At 37.7% G+C, this 20,794-nt stretch overlaps 3 protein-coding genes across 3 annotated transcripts; 2 read left to right on the plus strand and 1 right to left on the minus strand.

Moving 5' to 3' along the window:
• The first annotated feature begins 101 nt into the window (after nt 1–101).
• Nucleotides 102–4,957, plus strand: acaa2 (acetyl-CoA acyltransferase 2). The gene is made up of 10 exons (XM_083554549.1): nt 102–243; nt 496–662; nt 816–944; nt 1,088–1,204; nt 1,706–1,853; nt 2,926–3,101; nt 3,643–3,772; nt 3,860–3,930; nt 4,041–4,195; nt 4,300–4,957. Exons 1-10 carry the CDS (start codon nt 228–230, stop codon nt 4,382–4,384), a joined length of 1,194 nt encoding a protein of 397 aa, XP_083410675.1. The 5' UTR covers nt 102–227; the 3' UTR covers nt 4,385–4,957.
• A 1,268-nt stretch (nt 4,958–6,225) lies between these two features.
• Nucleotides 6,226–11,614, plus strand: rpl6 (ribosomal protein L6). The gene is made up of 7 exons (XM_083554605.1): nt 6,226–6,318; nt 6,998–7,147; nt 7,287–7,385; nt 7,700–7,843; nt 10,350–10,398; nt 10,529–10,713; nt 11,435–11,614. The coding sequence occupies exons 2-7, from the start codon at nt 6,998–7,000 to the stop codon at nt 11,585–11,587; spliced, it is 780 nt and encodes a 259-aa protein (XP_083410731.1). The 5' UTR covers nt 6,226–6,318; the 3' UTR covers nt 11,588–11,614.
• A 320-nt stretch (nt 11,615–11,934) lies between these two features.
• On the minus strand, nt 11,935–13,514 carry dynll1 (dynein, light chain, LC8-type 1). Its single transcript, XM_083554634.1, has 3 exons — nt 13,361–13,514; nt 12,404–12,542; nt 11,935–12,279 (listed from the first exon to the last, which is right to left on the minus strand). The coding sequence occupies exons 2-3, from the start codon at nt 12,533–12,535 to the stop codon at nt 12,142–12,144; spliced, it is 270 nt and encodes an 89-aa protein (XP_083410760.1). The 5' UTR covers nt 12,536–12,542; nt 13,361–13,514; the 3' UTR covers nt 11,935–12,141.
• Nucleotides 13,515–20,794: the final 7,280 nt, after the last annotated feature.

The following is a 20,794-nucleotide window of genomic DNA, read 5'->3' on the forward strand; positions in this document are numbered from 1 at the left end:
TGTTAGTATAATTTTAGGTTTAAATTAATAGTTAGTTTATTAGGGTTATTCGTGATATAAGAATCTGTTTTGCCATTAGGTCTTTTTCAGGCAAATGTCGCGAATATGAAGTCTTGAATCGAAAGACGGTAATGTAGGTAAAAGGTCATTGACGAGCTGCTCTCTGGAACTCAGTAAGGAATATAACCGGTTGACCTTCGCTGATTTTTATATAAAAATTGACAACAATGTCGCTCTTAAGAGGTAAATAACTGCTTCCCCCCTCGATGGTTCCCTAAATGTTAGGAGTGATTTTGCATGTATGCTCTTTTCACATTTGTTAGTTATCACCTCGCAAAAGTTTTTGTTTTCTCGACAGCAGTATTTTACAGTTCAGCCTGCATCTGCACTCTCTTTACCTTTCTAATGCTCTCTAAAGCGCACTGGCACGGAAAACAGGTTTTCAGGTTCCCAGTGTTCTAACAAATGATTCCTGTTGTTATTTATGTGGTCTAGGTGTTTTTATTGTCTCGGCTAAGAGGACTCCGTTTGGGACATATGGAGGTGTTCTAAAAGATCACAGTGCTACAGACTTGGCTGAGCATGCTGCTAAATCTGCCCTTGGTGCTGCTAATGTGGCTCCAGAATTAGTTAACAGTGTTATTATGGGTAATGTCATGCAGGTCAGTTACTGCTATGTGTAACGATATAACCACTGATACCTCACAAACTTCAACATACTCCTTTTTTTTTGACTGAATGGCATTAGCATGTCTGTGTATAAGTGTATCTGCTTTATTATTATTATTATTATTATTATTATTATTATTAAACAGAGTTCTGCAGATGCTCCCTACATCGCCCGTCATGTTGGGCTTCGGTGCGGCGTGCCAATAGAAGTTCCAGCTCTGACTGTGAACCGCCTTTGTGGCTCAGGGTTCCAGTCCATCATCAGCGGAGCTCAGGTACACCAAGTATAATCAAAACATCATGTGTCCACTTCTCAAATATTTGATTAAATGTACAACATAAGTATTTGTATTTTGTAATTCCCTTGTATTGCAGAACTAAAGTGAAATATGATGATGAAATTCTGTTTGTTTTGTAGGAGATTTGCCTAAAAGACTCTGAGATTGTACTCTGTGGAGGGTCAGAGAGCATGAGCCAGGCCCCTTACGCTGTGCGCAACATCCGCTTCGGCACCAAGTTTGGCACTGATTTGAAGGTGTTTTTCAAACAATTGGTTGGATTTAATTCAAAGAAACAAAAAAAGTATAATAATTAAAATTCTAAATAAATAAATACTATATACCTTTCAGCATTCTGGGTGGAGAAGTAAATGTTACAAAAGAAAATGAAAGGTTTTGCAGGAAAGTGTTGTAAGTTTGAATCCTGATAACCCTTAACCATCTGTGGGTAAGAGTCAAGAAAGCAAAACTGGTCATGTTCTCAAAAGATGGCATTATTTTTTTTTATTTTACAATCAGATCAAGACCACCTAATCATTGTGTAATCATGTGTGCAGAAAAGAGCAGATGGCCATTTCCTCCAGTTTGCCCTGTTAAAGTGAGGTTCAGAAATATATGGAGATTTGCTTCACGCGTCTTAGAGGATGCACTTTCAGAGCCTTAGCCTTTAGCTTGATGTTTGTTTGCTTGTTGATGGGAACAAATATGGGAGAAAAATTGCTGAATTAATTATACTTGTTTCTTCTGTTTGCTTTTAGCTTGAGGACACATTGTGGGCAGGGCTCACAGACCTTCATATTAAGACTCCTATGGGCATCACAGCAGAAAATCTAGCAGAAAAGTACCAGCTTACACGAGAGGATTGTGACCAGCATGCCTACCAGACACAGCAGAGGTGGAAAGTTGGTTAGTATGAACTAATATAAACTTTCCACCAACAACATAGAATTGTAACAAATTTTCACCTGTGATTATTCATTTCTTGGCGAAGTGTGTGTTTATCCCATCATAAAATTTTTTAGTCAATGTAGTGTTAAAGCAGTCATTATTAGCAAAATACAGCAAAAAAATATAATTGTAATCAGACCTTATTTGAAGTTCTAAAAGTACATGAAGTGAGTTCAAATAAATAAATGGCACACAAACAGAATTTTATTTTATTTATGATCATTACCAAAATGATCCAATATTTAATATCCTTGTAAGAAAGTATGTAAACCTCTATAAATACAAGTTATTTTGAAGCGTTAACTGTAGTAAGTAGCTTTAATTAAGGACACGGCATTCCACCTTGCATTTAGCAGCTTTCACCATTTTCTAGAACATAAACTTGGGTCTCCATTATAAAAGTATGGTGTTCACTGTGGAGAGCTTGATGGATCATGGAGGGAGGAATCGGGGGCAGGCAACAAGTTAACAACAAAGAAAGTAGCTGTCATTTTGCCACAGTCACGTGTTTATGCTTTCCTTTGCATTTCACTGATTACTGACACCCACACTGCTCTGTGTATCCATCTCTCTCTCTCACTCTCTCTCACTCTCTCTCGCCTCCTCTCTCTCCGCCCTCATCTTTGTCTTCAATCCTCTCTGCTGTTCACTGAAACAGAGAACCCTCATTAATGGAAACAATGCACAGGTCTGTGATCTTTACCACTCACACAAGGACATTAGGCACCAACCTGGGATAATAGCCAGCTAGCCCCAGAAAATCTCTCACCACCTTTTTGCTCTTGGGTGTTGGGCAGGCCGCAATTGCTGCCGTCTGATTAATTTGAACTCCAATAATTAAGTTCATTAATATTGTCGTAATAACAAAATGAATTCACATTAAACTTTTGCCTAATTTGTTACTATTGGTTTTAGGAGGAATTTGGACTGCATGTTGCAGTTTCAAACATAGTCTTGGTTCTTATTATCCCATACCTTTTAGATCCTAAATCATAATATCTTATATCTTATGTCTTGTTTTCTCGTGCAGCTAATGAGGCAGGATACTACAATGCTGAAATTGCACCTATTGATGTAAAGGCCAAAAAAGGGACGGTGGCTATGACCCAAGATGAACATCCTCGTCCACAAACTACGCTGGAGCAGATGGCGAAACTTCCACCCGTGTTCAAGAAAGGGGGCACAGTCACTGCTGCCAATGCTTCGGTAGGTATCAAATTTAGACCTGTCTAGTCTAATTTCCTATACATTTATTCATATACAGCAATTATTTTGACATTTTGAGCTCAAGCAGAAAAAAGAAACATTGTTTTCTCCAAAAACACTTTTCTAATGCTGTTCTTTTTAGTAAAATCTTGTTAATATTATTAAGCACTGGTGAAAGTACCAAGTTTCTCTATGCACAAAATAATCTTCTTTTCATTCTTATAAAGTTTCTGAAATATGGAATTCTTCAGTTTAGACCACAGAGACAAGATAAACAATGAAATACACAGAATTTGTGTTTCTTGGATCATTTCTATGTTAATCTTGAAGTATATTTGTCCCCTCATCTTGTTGAAAGTTAAATGTATGGCCCAGTTTGGACCTCCTGGCAGAGAATATATTCTGTTACTTATCAAAATTCATGATGCATCATTCTTTACAATAGCCAATGTTGGAACTTTCTGTACATCTGTAGAAATAATAATTCTACAATTCATTTACTCCTCATTTATTTTTATTGTCGTGTGTGTGCCTCCCACAGGGTGTATCAGATGGTGCTGCAGCTGTGGTGGTAGCGAGTGAGGATGCTCTAAAGCAGCATAAACTCACTCCATTGGCTAGAATTGTAGCATATCACATCTCAGGCTGTGACCCTACAATCATGGGCATTGGTGTGTAATATATCAACCTGTTTACATACTTGTAAATAACTATACATTTACTTTTATAAAACACTTGTTAACATCTCTTTGCTCCAGGTCCAGTACCTGCTATAAGAGAGGCTCTGAAGAAAGGAGGGCTGACATTGAATGACATGGACTTAGTAGAGGTGTGTGCACCACTGGGTATGGCAGTAAATGCCTGCATGTAATTATGGCCTCCACCAGAATGTGGAAAAATTACATAAGAATTCAAATGTATTACTTTGTCTGTTAACAGGTGAATGAAGCATTTGCTGCCCAGTATTTAGCAGTTATTAAAGCTTTAGGACTGGACCCAGAAAAGACAAACGTCAATGGTGGAGCCATTGCAATCGGCCATCCATTAGGAGCATCTGGGGCCAGAATCACTGCCCACTTGGCTCATGAGCTCAGGTACTCCTCACACTTAATTGCTCTAGGTTTCCTATAAGATCAGATAAGTTCTAGTTTAAATACTAAGCTTGTGTTAACCGACATATTTTGTTCTTTGTTTCAAGGAGGCGGGGTGGCAAGTATGCAGTGGGCTCAGCCTGTATTGGTGGTGGCCAGGGTATTGCAGTAATTCTGGAAAATACCAAATAAGCAAAAGGAGGAACATAAATGTAAAAGCAAAACAAAATGCATAAACACTCCTTTACTTGTGAACTTACTTTGTTCATGTTTTTCAGATTTTGATCATTCTGATACATACAACTAGACAGTATTACACAAAATTACACAAAATCTTTGACAACGTTGAAATTTTTGAAAACATTAAACACTTATGCACTGTATTATAAAATATTAAATTAAATACATTAGAAATTAGGTAAACCTGTTCCCAGATATATTTTCAAGCTTTTTTGAAGAATTTAACAGCATAATTACAAATGTGAAGCACCTGACTGTGGTTTATACACATTTTAATACACATTTAAATAAACTGTTGACTGTTTAATAATATTTACTCTACATTTTTAAAAAAAGTGCCTGGTTTTCATTTTGGACCATTAAGAGTTCATGTATTGAATGTCAGCTCACTCCTGGTAGCAAATGTGTTACATAATCAATCATGCTATACCTCATGGACAAGACTTTTGGAAACATGACAGTAAAAGTGTCAGACCTAAATGTTTGGACTTCTCAGTGTACAAATAAAGAAAAATTTGCTCCTTGCTTAATCTTTTTATTTGACTTGATGACAAAGATATGTTTAATTCATGCGGTGTACTTTTGACTAAAAATATATGCATATTCCATCATTTTGGAAACAGAAAACCAGAAGTTTACTTAATTTTATTAGACAATTTTAAGATGAATTATATGAAAGATTAGATCTAAAATAAAATGCTTGAAGAATATTTTGAGAATACAAATGACGAAAAGAGACCAAACATTTAAAAACTACTGTGTAGAACAGTGGCGGACAGTAGGGAAGTAAATGTAACTGTTACTGTACTTAAGTAGCTTTTTCGCCACATCTGTACTTTACTGAAGTATTTCCATCTCTGGACTTTAACTTCACTACATTTTACTCAGCTACATTTTGTGAAAACGTAACTGGTCATACATGCAGCCAAGCCACCAATCAGGATAGAGCATGTGCTTTGTTTTGAAGTTGATTTGATTGCCACTTGGTATCTATTCAGCACTAGCATACAGCTCAACGTCGATTTAACAGAACTTTTCTCTCCTGACTCTAACTTGTTCAAAACTAAATTCAAAAGCAGTTTGTTTGCTTAGTGAAAATAAAAGAATGATCGAATTCTCATTTTCATGAAACCATACTGAAAATTCTGATCTGGTTAAACACAGAATGGGCTGGTTTAACTGGTAGACCATCTTTACCAGTTGGTAAGCAGTGGTTGAAAGGAAAACTAAAGCTACTAATAATACATATTGGACAGGTTATGTTTAAGTAACAGTGAACTCTGACAATTTCGCACAGTTACTTATCAATTACCTCTTATACAAAATAAGGAATGATAACTTTGGTAGCAGGTAGCAGGACAGATTATGCAGGATTTTTCAGCATGTCTTCTTAATATAATATTAATTTATCTTTATCCAGTAACCAACAGCTTTGGGTCCTTGTAATATAAAACACATACAACATAAAACACATACAATACACAGGCTTTTCTAAATCATGTCTAGAGGTAGATATGACAAATCTTTTAAAGAAGAATTGTCAAATAAAGCTTCCAAAAACCACGTAGAAAGATAAATCATATATTGCTAATAATGTAACAATTTTGATGCATTTGGCGAAAGCATAGAATAGAATAGAATAGAATAGAATGAACAATAGCTAACCGATTTCTTCCTGATTAGTTTGTGAATACTCAAATGTATTGATTTTTTCAGGATATGGGAATTTCCCGCGTGCTTCTGTAATCTTGGCCTGCAGGTGACGCTGTGATTTTCTTGTACTAAATATGCGTTTTCAGGACACCGCCGAAGCAAACAGTGAGCTCTACGTCAGACTATATATGCGCCAAGTGCCCGGATGTAGGTCTTTTTTTTTCTAGCTCGAGGTAATTGTGGTAACCATGTCTATGTTTCTCGGAGAACTAATCCGTTGTCATCCTACATTATTTCATTAGTAGATTTTATCCGAAATGTTATATAAATTTAATGCGTCACTATTGCCAGGAAATTTCTTCAAGATTTTACAGAAAATGTTTTGTCGCCGCTATAATATTTGTGTATAGATGATGGGCCCGAAAGTGTAGCTGAATGTCTATTTGCTGTGCACGTTTCCGTTTTCCCCCAAAGCTGTTAATGAATCATCAAAGCTTTTAATGTAATTACGTGATATGTACAGTGTTTCCTGATTATTTATTTTAGGAATCTTTTATTTAATCCCGGTGGTTTTCGGTGAGAAACGTTTAGCGTGTTAGCAACGCTAACGCTAGTCACGTTTGTTTTTCAGGGCTCGTGCGTGTCTGTATTAAGCTTATTTTTTATGATTTACATACAAGTTTTGGTATGTGTATGTGGTAGCTGGCTCTGAGTTAGTATAACTGCGCTGTAATTTCTAAAATTGTTTTTGAATTACTAGTATACTGTTAGACGTCAAGCAATTCATCCAGAACTTCAGTGTGTCCAGTGTTTGAAATATTTTGTCAGGATTTTACCTTATTATTTGACTGTTGCTGTGCTTAAATATTTATTCTACAATTACAAAAAAAGCTTTATTTTAAACGGTTTCAGATGGCAGAGGGTGATAAGAAGAAGGTTGCCCGCAAGCGGCACTGCAGCCGCAATCCTGTCCTGGCCCGGGGAATCGGCCGCTACTCCCGCTCTGCCATGTTTGCCCGGCGTGCCATGTACAAGAGAAAGATCAAGGCACCCGAAACCAAGGTGAGCGCAGATCAATTAATAAAATGCACCGAGCAGCTATTGCATATGCCACAGCAACTTTCATTGAGTTGAGTTGACGTGTAAATGGGCTGGAATGGGTTCTATTACAATCGACATTTTGTGAATGACGTTTAAACAGATTGAAAAGAAGCTGAAGGAGAAGCCTGCTACCACTGTGGTAAAAACTGTTGGGGGAGACAAGAATGGAGGGACCCGTGTCATCAGGCTTCGCAAGATGGTGAGCCTTTTCTTTCTTCTATTTATTTTGTTTGTTTTAGATGTCTTTCTTTTCACTAACTGGTTCTTTAAGATTTAACTTTTTTTTGTTCTTTTTCCTAAATGTTATTCCCACAGATACCATGTTATAAGCTCTTGTTTGTTAGTTTAGCACTTATAATACATCACTCTGCTGTCTGTTTCTTAAGCAAATGCAATCAAGTTGTTATTTAATGGGGACTTTAAAGCTCTAAGTGAAAGTAGCTTCAAATTCACTGTACGTAAATTTTTTTTTTTTTTACTTTTTTTTTACTTTTTCTTTTTTTTTTTCCCCAGCCGCGTTACTATCCTACCGAGGATGTGCCCCGGAAACTGCGCAGTCATGGCACAAAGCCCTTCTGCCAGCACAAGAGGAAACTGCGCTCTTCCATCTCTCCTGGAACTGTGCTCATCATGCTCACCGGACGTCACCGTGGCAAGGTACTTTTTTTATTGCTGTCAGTAGTACATGCATTTAATTGCATTTTTCCCCCTTAATTGTATTTTCAGTTTATTTACAATTTATTTCTTCATAAATATGACCCAAAACGTAATCATTTTTTTCAAGCAAGTCCTGAAAGTAGATGAAGTAAATCCAATCAAAAAGGAGGCAAATATAATGCATAATTTATTATTGGGGGAAAAACTGGTATTGTAATACATCTATGATGGCAGACGTATGTGAACTTTTTATTTTTAGTATTAGGTGTGACCCCCCTTGTGCAGAAAAAAGTGCAAGTCAAAATGTCTAACTGTTGGTTAGTACTGCAAATTGGCTTTGAGAAATCTTTTCTCAGTTCTTCATGTATAAAAAGCTTAAACTCTTGGATGGGTGTCCATCTCAACTGCTTGGAAATCACAGCATTTCTATTCGATTTCTATTCGATTAATTGTCAGGTTTTTGGTTTAGCCATTCCAAAGCATTAGATTTGTTTTTCGATTACCCATTCTTTGGTAGAACTGCTTGTTAGATGTTGTCTTTTTGCATAACCATTTTCTCTTGAGAGTCAACATTTAATTGGGCACAAAGCCTGATATTTTCCTCTAGAATTTACTGGGATACTTCTTAATTTGTTTGATCAATGATTGCAAGCTTTTCTGGCCCAGATGCAGCAAAACAAGCTCAATGTCGCTACCACTACTGTGTTTCACAGATTGGATAAGGTTCTTAAACCAGAATGCTGTCCTTATACTTTCTCGGAACATAATGCTTCACTTTTAAACCAAAAGGCTTTCTTTTCTTACCCATTTACTAAATATTTTTCAAAGAGTCCTTTGGCTTGTCCACTTGACCTTTAGGTGGCCAGCAATTTTTTTTTTTGGGAGTAGTGGATTCTCTTTGCACATCTGCCATTCATACCAAGGTTGTTCAGTGTTCTCCTGATGGGGCACTCATGAACATTTTAACATAAGCCAAAGTGAGGCCTTTAGTTGCTTAGAAGTTACTCTGGGTTCTTTTACGACCTCATTAACTATTCCGCATCTTGCTTGCTTTTTGTTGTTGTTTGGTCGAGCAGATTTGTCTGTCTGACTGGTTTTGTGGATTTTTATTTTTTTATTTTATTTTATGGAACAGCTGATGAACAGCTCTTATTGATGTCTTGAAATCACTCTTGTTCACTCTACAAATATTTGCTGTGAAGATACTTTATTAGACTTTGATAGCTCCCTGTTTGCTAAATAAAACCGGGCGCACTTACTGACATCATCTTGCCACCTAAATGTGCTTTAGATCAGCTGTGTTGTACAGAGGGAAGTGAGTGCAAAGTCAATAGCCCTTTTAGTGCTTCTGCAATTACTGTATAAATCCATATTATGATGTAAAACACTTAATTAAAAAAAATAAAGGTCAGGGTCTGGAGAAATCTCCAAGAAACTTAAATGCATCCCCAAGTGCAGTCTCAAAGACCATCAAAATCTATGATGGAAAAAGTCATGTGGACTGTCCCAGGAAAGTAAGACCAAGAGCTTTGCTGCAAAGGCTAAGTGGAGTAGGAGATTTTAATGGTGTGGTTTGCTGGCGACATTGTTGTTGATTTAGTAAAAATTGAGGGCACAATTAACCAGCATGGCTACCACAGTGATTTCCCCACTTAGTGGGACCCACTTTGAAAAATTAATAATAAAACTGTTTACTGTGTAATTCAATTTGTGTTCCTTTGTTTCTTTTATCCTTTGGATGGCTTCAGTATTAAGGAATAATGTTGATAATCATAAAAAAATAAATAAAACAATGTCTAAACCTTCTTACTGATCCGGTGATATTTTAAGATGTTAAGCCAGTTTTAAAGTGGTTTAATAAAAGACCCACTGAGAACCTTTTGACAGGGACTAAAACTCACGGACTGAAATTTCTGTAAATACCTCAGATTGAACATTTCTATTAGGTTTTGTCATGTCAAATACAGTTGAGTGAAAAATAAAAGTATACCCGGAATTCAATGGTTTTATCTACCACTGGTCTTTAGCATGTTGTAGAATAGGTTTAGTTTGACCTCAGATGAACGCCACATGAAAATGCAGTCATTATTTAGCAAAAAGTAAATAAAAAAAACTATACACCCTTATTACTTCCATAGGAATTAAGAGGCCAAGTAGCACCCAGCTGCTGCTAATAAAATGCCCTTGATAAATTGATTGCATGTGTAACCTATAAAAAGCTGAAGCTCTCTAACAATTTGCTACTCTGGAACATTTAGGTAATAGAATGCCAAAAAGATATCGATATAGATAAAGATATCAGCAATGATCTTAGGCAACAACAATTCCTTTCCTATCAGCCTGGGTAGGTTTATAAGGCCATTTCCAAACAGTTTTACATGTGTACAGGTCTTCAGTGAAGAATATTCACAAATAGCAAACATGCACTTTAACAAACATTTTTGTGTAGCACTTTTCAGAAAAGTATATTGCTTTTGATGACTAAAACCTGTTTGCCTACTTCCAGCGCGTGGTCTTTCTCAAGCAGCTGTCTAGTGGCCTCCTTCTTGTTACAGGTATGTTTTTATTTACTGTTTATACTATTGGGATGATGCTTAGAGGTCAAGCTTACCCCAGAAAATGTAATTGGTTTGGTCTAAAGTTTTTGGTTACTGGCTCCCAGTTGACCTTGTGGATTTTTTCTAGGTCCTTTAGCCTTGAACAGAGTTCCTCTGCGTCGAGCCCATCAAAAGTTCTGCATTGCAACTACTACCAAACTGGACATCTCAAGTGTAAAGCTTCCCAAAAACCTGAATGATGCTTACTTTAAGAAGAAGAGGCTCAGAAAGCCCAAGCACCAAGAAGGAGAGATCTTTGACACCGAGAAAGAGGTATCCATTTTTTATATACTAGAAAGAGGTATCCATTTTTTAAATATACTATGCATGCAGAACACCAATGCACATGTTACCCAAAAAAATTTACTGCTTTAAGCAAACTGCTAAAGACTTTGCTGAAACTACTACAGTTGGGTTAAGAACTGTCCAATGCATTATTAAAACCTGGATAGTGGTAAAGGATCATCTTCAAGGAAGAAATGTGGTTAAAATAGTTTTGAATGATTGATCATCACTATGAATTAAATGCAGTGGCAAATGCGTGTTGTAATAAGTTTGTCTATTGAAATCAGTGAGGGTTTGTTTTTTTTTGTACACAGGCAGTGCAGTTTCTCTATTGTATCAAGATGGGCTGATATTTTTAGATAAGTGTAGCAGACACATGAACAATGGCAAATTAGTCTACATTTTAATTAAAACGAGAAATGTGGCAAGTATAAAAATATGCTTAGTTTATACCAGTTTTTTTAAAAATTTGTGAGAGGATATTGAGATGTCTGCACTGTGTACACTTAAAAATAGATTGCCTTTAATAGTCAGATTGGACATCTTTTACACATCACAAACTGTGAAAGAAGATTGACAACAAAATTCTTAGAGTTGACTAATGTTCATTGTCGGAATACGCTGATTAGGTAGCAGTTCAGTCACTAACTAAATACATACATGTTAGGTTTTGTATTTTCTACCTGTAAGTTTTGTCTTTCTATTGCAGAAATACCAGCTGACGGAACAGCGAAAGAAAGACCAGAAAGCTGTTGACTCTCAGCTGCTGCCTCTTGTTAAGAAAGTTCCTCAGCTGAAAGGTTACCTGCGCTCACAGTTTTTCCTCTCCAATGGGGTGTACCCTCACAAACTGGTTTTCTAAAGAAATAAAACCTGATTATTCCACCTATATCTGGACTGTGTTTTTAAATTGTCATTTTCATTTGATTTATTTTACATTGTTTCTGATGCACTGGGTGACATTTATTTATTTATTTTTTTTTATATTCAAGACATCAAATTTAAGGTTCACCCAGAAAACTACTCTCAGAATAAAAAAGGTCTGACTCTAATTTTGTCAAGCAAAACATGGTACAGTTTTCATAGCCATTAGCCATTTCCATTTCTGCAAGCCTTGCCACAACAAACCAATCAACAGATTACCTTTAGACATGGACTTTTAGTGTTTGTGGTTAACCTGTACAAAAGTAATAAAATTACTCCTTACACTTATTCACTGAGCCAAACAACCGTTTTATTAAAAAACGTTAGTGTGTAGAAAGCAAAAATAAATACATGCTCCATACTCCTCTTTCTTCCTTATACATAGCCACTGTCTTAAAACAACAACAAAAAAAGCAGCCAGGTGAAGGTGGGTCCTAGAACAGGAATGCTCAGTCAGTCAAATATGGCCAGGTGATGAGGTTAAGCTTAGTCTCAGCCAGACTTGAACAGCAGAATTGCCACTTGGCCCAGGTAGAAATAGATGAAGTGCTTGCTCTCATGGGTCACGTAGCTACCGAAGTTCCTTCCCACAATGCAGTGCCAGGTGGGGTTGTATTTTTTGTCAAACTCCTTTAGTGACGAGACAAGGCATCACGTCAACTGACTTTGTATTTGGGAATCAGAAAGTGATTAAGATTGTAATAACTGGTATTTTTTAGCCAGATATATTCCCTGCTCAGTATTCCTTGCTTACCTTTTTAATGTAGGCAGCAATGTCTTTCTCAATGTTGTACTTCTCGAGAGCCTGTGTCGCACACTCAACAGCATCCTGCTGCATCTCCTCAGACATGTCTGCATTTTTAATCACTGCCTTCCTGTCAGACATGACTACTCTGGAATCACAAATATGCACATTTTTCATGTACAAGACCAATTTTTTATCATTTTGACTCATGGTGATCATTTAGAAATATAAGCATAGTGTTATTTGTACAGAATAGCACATGCCCTGATCTTTTTATTTTAAAACATTCGCAGCTTGTCTCCGAAGACCGATTTAATGTCGTTCAACGGGACTAAAATAGGGATTGCCATTTTGCAAAATTCAGTGTACCATAGTTATGCTGCAATTTTTGTACCATTTAATAAAGAAAATGATTTCCAGAAGATAAGAGCAGAACTAAAATGCAGGACCTGGTCACAGTGTAGAAGTAGGTTACATAATAGTAACACGAGATCCCGGTAGTTTTTTTTTTTTTTTTTTTTTTACTCGCCCAACAACCTCATCAACCTATATTTCAGTCTGGCGTTGCTATGGTGTATTACCCTATCTACACAACGTTATTGTAATACAGCAGCGTATCCTCACGTAGACCAGAATTTACATTATAACTGGGAAACGCAGTTGGGAAATTTAGAAAGGTAGCTAAATACAAATTTACGAATCTAATTTAAAGAATAGCATTTTTGCTTATTGGTTGGACAAATATCAAAGGCTGCAATTATATCTGGCTGGTATAACTCGTATTATGGTTTTAAACAATGTTAGGCTTATTTCATTAACTCTCGAGTAAATAACGATGTTTTTTCACATACACGTAAAACGGTCTTTTCGTGTGAATCTGATCTGAAGTGCGTCTAAACCAAAAGATATATACTTTTCGAAATAATTATCTACAAAAATTTGTCACGATTACAAGTGTAAGTTTACCTGATTTTGCCGATTCTGCTCAACAAAAATACGAAAACAGTCACACGGTTCCTTCTAGTCGGTCATTCACTGAAAGCGAGGTGGTGGGGGGTAACTGACTCGTACACCACTTCTGTGTTGTTGGGTGACGTATTACTGATCCAATTTGTCCATTGGTCGGACCGAAGTGCATTCTCTCTGTTATTTACCGCAGCATTTTATTTCAAACCAGCATGCTTTGCGGCTGAGACGCATCGTTTGTCTCCATAACGACGGTGGTGCGCACGCGCACGAGACAAAACGAAAGAAGAGTAAACTATATTATTCCGCCAAATCTTCTTGTAATTTTCAACCCCCGACCAGGAAAAGCCAAAGCAAACAAATTGTATTGTTTTATTACTTATTTATTTTTCTATTAATTTAAAGAAGAATAACAAGTTGTTCTTATTCACAACATTACATTACACAAAGTTACTCCACCACATTACAACAATTACATAATATTGTGAAAATAAAATGGGGTATAAATGTTTCTTCCTTATAGGTGCATTCAAAATACAAATTTCTCCCTAAAATGTAAAAAAAATTTAATTAATTTACATTAATGATTTTTAGTGACTATCTATTAACAATAACATTTAGGAAATCGGTTAGCAAATTTTTGCTTATGGATGTAATATGTACCATACAAAATGTAAACGTTCACAACATCTTAAAAAAATTAATTTCAATTAACATCTAGAGCAAAACCTCAGACTACCATTTATAAGAAAAATCACAGCTGTAAATAAATGGTTCAAGTCTTATTAAAAGAGATTAAAACATTGCACATTTTGTGGATTATATTAAAGTGTACCTCTTTACCTTTGTTTAACATACAAAATATATATAGATATAACAATGTATATTAAAAAAAAACAATTGCCTTGTAATCTGTAATCCTAGAGTTGGAATGATGTCATTTTCTGGTCTTTGTGTGTTACCAGTGATCAACACTGTATTTATATTTTACAAAAAATTATATTCTTGATTATTGTCTTTGACAGTAATATTCCTACCTTTCTGAACAGCTACCAAGTGCAATCTTACATTTAAAATATCCCAAATCTCCAGACTTCACTTATCAAATGTTTTGAGACTGAACATGGAGAGACTAAATGGCTATAATACCTAAAATATTAATGCATTATTTTTGGTTTCTTTCTTTCTTTCGGCTTTTCCAATTAGGGGTCGCCACAGTGGATCATCCGTATTCGTGATCCGCATGTTCGATTTGGCACGTTTTTATGCTGGATGCCCTTCCTAACGCCATTATGGATGCACAAGCTAGTGCACTCTTAGTGCCGGTCCCAAGCCCGGGTAAATGGGGAGGGTTGCGTTAGGAAGGGCATCCAGCGTAAAACGTGCCAAATCAAATATGCAGATCATATATAGATATGCTGTGTGTTCAGGAGACCAAGTGGAAAGGGAGCAAGGCCAGGAACATTGGAGTTGGATTTAAACTGTTTTATCATGGTGTGGATGGAAAGAGAAATGGTGTAGGGGTGATTCTGAAGGAAGAGTACAGTAAGAGTGTAGTGGAGGTGAAGAGAGTTTCTGATAGGGTGATGATCGTGAAGGTGGAAGTTGAAGGGATGATGATAAATGTCATCAGTGCCTATGCTCCACAAGTTGGCTGTGAGATGGAGGAGAAGGAAAGATTCTGGAGTGAATTAGATGAAGTGGTAGATGGTGTACCTAGGAAAGAACGATTGGTGATTGGGGCAGACTTTAATGGGCATGTAGGTGAAGGGAACAGAGGTGATGAGGAGATGATGGGTAGGTATGGTTTTAAGGAGAGGAATGTGGAAGGGCAGATGGTGGTAGATTTTGCTAAAAGGATGGAAATGGCAGTGGTGAACACGTATTTTAAGAAGAAGGAGGATCATAGGGTGATGTATAAGAGTGGAGGAAGGTGCACACAGGTGGATTATCTTCTGTGTAGGAGATGCAACCTGAAGGAGATTGGAGACTGTAAGGTGTTGGCGGGGGACAGTGTAGCTAGACAGCATCGGATGGTGGTCTGTAGGATGGTTTTGGAGGCGAAGAAGAAGAGGAGGAAAGTAAGGTTTGAAAGAAGAATAAGATGGTGGAAACTGAAGGAGGAAGAGTGTAGTGTGAGGTTCAGGGAAGAGGTCAGACAGGGGCTTGGTGGTGGTGAAGAGGTGCCAGATGATTGGGCAACTACTGCAGGAGTGATGAGGGAGGCAGCTAGAAAAGTACTTGGTGTGACATCTGGAAATAGAAAGCAAGACAAGGAGATGTGGTGGTGGAATGAGGAAGTGCAGGAGAGCATTAGGGGAAAGAGGTTGGCAAAACAGAAGTGGGATCGACAGAGTGATGAGAAAAGTAGGCAGGAGTACAAGGAGATGCGGCAGCAGGTAAAAAGGGATGTGGCGAAAGCCAAGGAAAAGGCATATGATGAACTGTATAAGAGGTTGGACACTAAGGAAGAAGAAAAGGATTTATACCGATTGGCCAGGCAGAGGGACCGAGCGGGGAAGGATGTACTGCAAGTTAGAGCAATAAAGGATGGAGAGGGAAATGTGTTGACTAGTGAGGAATGTGTGTTGAGAAGATGGAGGGAGTATTTTGAGCAGCTGATGAATGAGGAAAATCAGAGAGAGAGAAGGTTGGAGGATGTGGAGTTGGTGAAGCAGGATGTAGATAGGATTAGTAAGGAGGAAGTGAGAGCAGCGATTAAGAGGATGAAGAATGGAAAGTCGGTTGGACCAGATGACATACCGGTAGAAGCGTGGAGATGTTTAGGAGAGATGGCAGTGGAGTTTTTAACCAGATTGTTTAACAGGATTCTGGAAGGGGAGAGGATGCCTGAGGAATGGAGAAGGAGTGTGCTGGTACCGATCTTAGGAGATGTGCAGACCTGCAGTAACTACAGGGGAATTAAGTTGATCAGTCACACCATGAAGTTATGGGAAAGAGTAGTGGAAGCCAGACTGAGAGAAGAGGTGACCATCTGTGAGCAACAGTATGGTTTCATGCCGAGGAAGAGCACCACAGATGCCTTATTTGATTTGAGGATGTTGATGGAGAAGTATAGAGAAGGACAGAAGGAGCTGCATTGTGTATTTGTGGATTTAGAGAAAGCGTACGACAGGGTGCCGAGAGAGGAGTTGTGGAATTGTATGAGGAAGTCAGGTGTGTCAGAGAAGTATGTGAGGGTGGTGCAGGACATGTATGAGGACAGTGTGACGGCAGTAAATTGTGCAATAGGTACGACAGACTGGTTCAGGGTGAAGGTTGGACTGCATCAAGGATCGGCCCTGAGCCCTTTCCTGTTTGCAGTGGTGATGGACAGGTTGACGGACGAGGTCAGACAAGAGTCTCCCTGGACTATGATGTTTGCAGATGATATTGTGATTTGTGGTGAGAGTAGAGAGCAGGTTGAGAAGAGCCTGGAGAGGTGGAGATATGCGCTGGAGAGAAGGGGAATGAAAGTCAGTAGGAGTAAGACAGAGTACATGTGTGTGAATGAGAGGGAGAGCAGTGGAGTGATGCGGTTGCAGGGAGAAGAGGTGGAGAAGGTGGAGGAGTTCAGGTACCTGGGGGTCAACAGTGCAAAGTAATGTAGAGTGTGTTAGAGAAGTAAAGAAAAGAGTGCAGGCAGGGTGGAGTGGGTGGAGAAGAGTGACAGGAGTGATTTGTGATAGAAGAGTATCTGCAAGAATGAAAGGGAAAGTTTATAGGACTGTGGTGAGACCTGCGATGTTGTATGGATTAGAGACAATGGCATTGAGTAAAAGACAGGAGGTGGAGCTGGAGGTAGCAGAGCTGAAGATGTTGAGGTTTTCGTTGGGAGTGACGAGGATGGACAAGATTAGAAATGAGTTTATTAGAGGGACAGCACATGTAGGATGTTTTGGTGACAAGGTGAGGGAGGCGAGATTGAGATGGTTTGGACATGTGCAGAGAAGGGACATGAATTATATTGGTAGAAAAATGCTGAAGATGGAGCCACCAGGTAGGAGGAAAAGAGGAAGGCCAAGGAGGAGGTTCATAGATGTGGTGAGGGAAGACATGCAGGTAGTTGGTGTGAAAGAGGCAGATATAGAGGACAGGGTGGTATGGAGACGGATGATCCGCTGTGGCGACCCCTAATGGGAGCAGCCGAAAGAAGAAGAAGAAGAAGTAAGAAGCAGTAGTTTGTAGTCGATTCAAAACTTAACAGGTAGCCAGTGTAGAGACGATAAGATTGGGGTTGTATGATTATATTTCCTTGACCTTGTGAGAACGGGTCTGGTTTTGATGAGATATATAACTGGGTATCATCAGCATAAGAGTGGAAACTAATTCCATGCCTTCTAATAATATTTCCGAGGGGAAGCATGTATATTGTGAGAAGCAGCAGTTTATCTTTTGGCATCGTCTTGCGTAAAAAAAAAAAAAAAAAAAAAAAAAGTGTTTTTCTCCCTATGCCGTGCAGCTCAGAACACAGGTGGGGTGTGTTTTTTCGTTTCCGTTCGAAAATTTCATTGGTCTTATGTCGCTCAGTTTTTTGAAGAAAACTTAATAAATAAGCAGCTTCGTTGTTTAAGCCGCGGGGTTTAAAACGTGGGAAAAAAGTAGTGGCTTATAGTCCGAAAAATACGGTATACAAAATGGTAACGATCAGACAGGTAGGATTTAAACCAGCTCAGTGAATCCCGATTTTATTTTTTAAGCGATCTAGGATCGAATGCAGCACTAAGATCTAGTAAAACCAGTGTTGGGCAATAACGCGTTACTAGTAACGCGTTACTGTAATGCAGTTACTTTTGACAGTAACTAATACTGTAACGCATTACTTTTTAAGTAAAGTAACTCCGTTACCGTATTGTGCATTGTCCATTACTTTTTAAATTAATTCATTTTGACTGAAGTGAAGCCTACAGCCTAACCTGTTTAGAGCAGCGGCGCATTGTAGGATTGGTGGATGCCAACCACTGTGAACACAAAGAAGACGCACTGTGGGCGTGTTTCCGTTTATTCGAGTATGTGTGGCAGTAATTGCGAGTCAAGGCGAGAGCAAGACGAGTTTCTCAAAGTGGAAATATGCTCATTATTTACCTTTAGTTGAGCATATAGACAAAAACTTTTTAGTCAAATGTAAGCTGTGTCTTTCTGGTTTGAAGGTCGTATCTACTGCAATAGCAGCAACTCCAATCTGTCTAATCACCTCTAGAAACTACATGCTTTGACGAAGCTAGAAGCTAACCCGGTGGTATGTTGTACATTGTTTATAGTTTTCATACTTGAGCTGTGAAAGGAAGATTTTTAAGGGCTCAAAACAACAGCTTTTATGATGCAAAAGCCACTTTAGTTTTTGATTCTGAATATATTATTCAGCTTGTTTTGTTATTTATTTCACAAATCCTTGTGATATATTCAGTTTGTGCTGGTCTGACTTAAATAAAATAGTGTTTAAAAATTACTTTGTGTTTAAGTCAGTTTTGTGTTTGTATAGACCATAACGCATAAAAGGGCATTAATGGGAACATTAAACAACGTTCTTTAAAAAAGTACTTTTAACAGTAACGCATTACTTTTTGGTGTAAGTAATCTACAAAGTAATTGAGTTACTTTTTTATTAAAGTAACTAGTAACTGTAACTAGTTACTATTTCTTAGTAACTAGCACAACACTGAGTAAAACTAACAGCTAGATGAAGCCTTGGTGTAAAGCTAAAAACAGGTCATTAGTAATTTTAACTAGAGCAGTTTCTGTGCTATGATGGGGCCTAAAACCTGACTGAAACTCTTCAAAGATATTATTCTCTTGTAAGTAGGAACGTAACTGGGCAGCGACAATCTTTTCTAAAATCTTAGACATAAATGGGAGATTTGAAATGTGTCTGTAATTTGATAGCATGTTTGGATCCAAATTAGGTTTCTTAATGAGGGGCTTAATAACTGCTAACTTGAGGGATTTAGAGACATGACCTAAAGATAGTGAGGAGCAGAGGTGGCAGAAGTACACACATTCTTTACTTAAGTGGAAGTACAGATACTCGTGTTTTTAAATACTCGGGTAAAAGTTGAAGTACTGATTAAACTTTTTTACTTAAGTGAAAGTAAAGAAGTCTTGGCTCTGACATGTACTTAAGTAAAAAGTAGTTATTACTTCTACATGTTTTAGCTGTTAACTGGACCTCACGTCATATTAATTAGATAGCTAGCTAGCTAGATAGATAGATAGTTCGATCGATCGATCTTTATTGTCATTGAATTGTACAGGTACACAGCAACGAAATGCATTTTGGCATCTACCAGAGCCGGTTTTGAAAATGTAAGAAGTAAAAAGTACAGATATTTGTGTAAAAATGTAATGAGTAAAAGTAAAAAGTTAAATAAAAAAAATAAAGAAAAATAAACAGTGGAGTAAAGTACTGATACCAAAAAAATCGACTTAAGTACAGTAACAAAGTATTTGTACTTTGTTACTTCCCACCTCTGGTGAGGAGTTAATAATATTGAGAAGAGGCTCACCAGCTGTATGGAACACTTTTCAGTAGTTTAGTTGGAATGGGATCTAACTGACATGTTGTTGATTTAGCTTTGGTAATAACATCATACAGCTCTTCCTGTCCTATACATGTAAAACAGTGTAGTTGTGGAGTTTTAGGTGAGATTGTGTCAGGAGATGCTGTCAGAGGTTGGACCGCCCCAATTGTTTTTCTAATACTATAAATTTTTTTTACTATCAAAGTCCTCACTACTAAACTGTGATGAAACACATTTTTAAGATACCTGATTCGTTGTTAATTTAGCTATTGTACTGAAAAGGAACCTGGGATTGTTTTTTTTGTTTTCTATGAGTTTGCTCAGGTGTTCAGCTCTAGCAGCTTTTAGCGCCTGTCTGTAGCTGAGCATACTGACTTTATACGCAATTCTAAATACCTCCAATTTAGTTTTCCTCCATTTTCTTTCCAGATTACGGGCTGTTCTCTTGAGGGCATGCGTATAACTATTATACCAAGGTGTAGGTGTTTTTTCGCTAACCTTTTTAAACCGGATGGGGGCAATAGTGTCTAATGTGCTAGTGAGGATAAGGTCTATGTTGTTAGTCATTCCATCAAGATTATTAGAAGTTATGGGTTAAGTGAGAAATTGAGATAAATAAGGCAGGTTATTTATGAATCTGTCCTTAGTGGTCGGAACAATAGTCCTACCAAGTCGATAACGTGGTGAAACATGGGTAATCTGCTCTACCGGTAGTGTGTACAGTATGAGGTAATGGTCTGTGATGTCATCACTCTGAGGTTAAATATCTATATTAGTGACGTCTGCTCCATGGGATATTATTAAATCAAGTGTGTGGTTAAAACGATGAGTTGTTCTGGTGACGTTTTGTTTAACCCTAAAAGAGTTTAATAAGTGCACAAATTATAATCCTTGGGCATTGTTTATGTAACCGGGT

The sequence above is a fragment of the Silurus aristotelis genome, assembly GCF_946808225.1.
Source record: "Silurus aristotelis genome assembly, chromosome: 11".
NCBI classification, from domain to species: domain Eukaryota; kingdom Metazoa; phylum Chordata; class Actinopteri; order Siluriformes; family Siluridae; genus Silurus; species Silurus aristotelis.

What these genes read in the sequence shown, in the direction of transcription:
- rpl6 (XM_083554605.1), top strand. Translation starts at nt 6,998, where the DNA reads ATGGCAGAGGGTGATAAGAAGAAGGTTGCCCGCAAGCGGCACTGCAGC. An exon ending in TCAAGGCACCCGAAACCAAG is followed by an intron (nt 7,148 to 7,286) that starts GTGAGCGCAGAT and finishes ACGTTTAAACAG; the next exon opens with ATTGAAAAGAAGCTGAAGGA. An exon ending in TGGCCTCCTTCTTGTTACAG is followed by an intron (nt 10,399 to 10,528) that starts GTATGTTTTTAT and finishes GATTTTTTCTAG; the next exon opens with GTCCTTTAGCCTTGAACAGA.
- dynll1 (XM_083554634.1), bottom strand. Translation starts at nt 12,535, where the DNA reads ATGTCTGACAGGAAGGCAGTGATTAAAAATGCAGACATGTCTGAGGAG. An exon ending in TTGCTGCCTACATTAAAAAG is followed by an intron (nt 12,280 to 12,403) that starts GTAAGCAAGGAA and finishes TCGTCACTAAAG; the next exon opens with GAGTTTGACAAAAAATACAA.
- acaa2 (XM_083554549.1), top strand. An exon ending in ACAGCAGAGGTGGAAAGTTG is followed by an intron (nt 1,854 to 2,925) that starts GTTAGTATGAAC and finishes TTTCTCGTGCAG; the next exon opens with CTAATGAGGCAGGATACTAC. An exon ending in TCACTGCTGCCAATGCTTCG is followed by an intron (nt 3,102 to 3,642) that starts GTAGGTATCAAA and finishes TGCCTCCCACAG; the next exon opens with GGTGTATCAGATGGTGCTGC.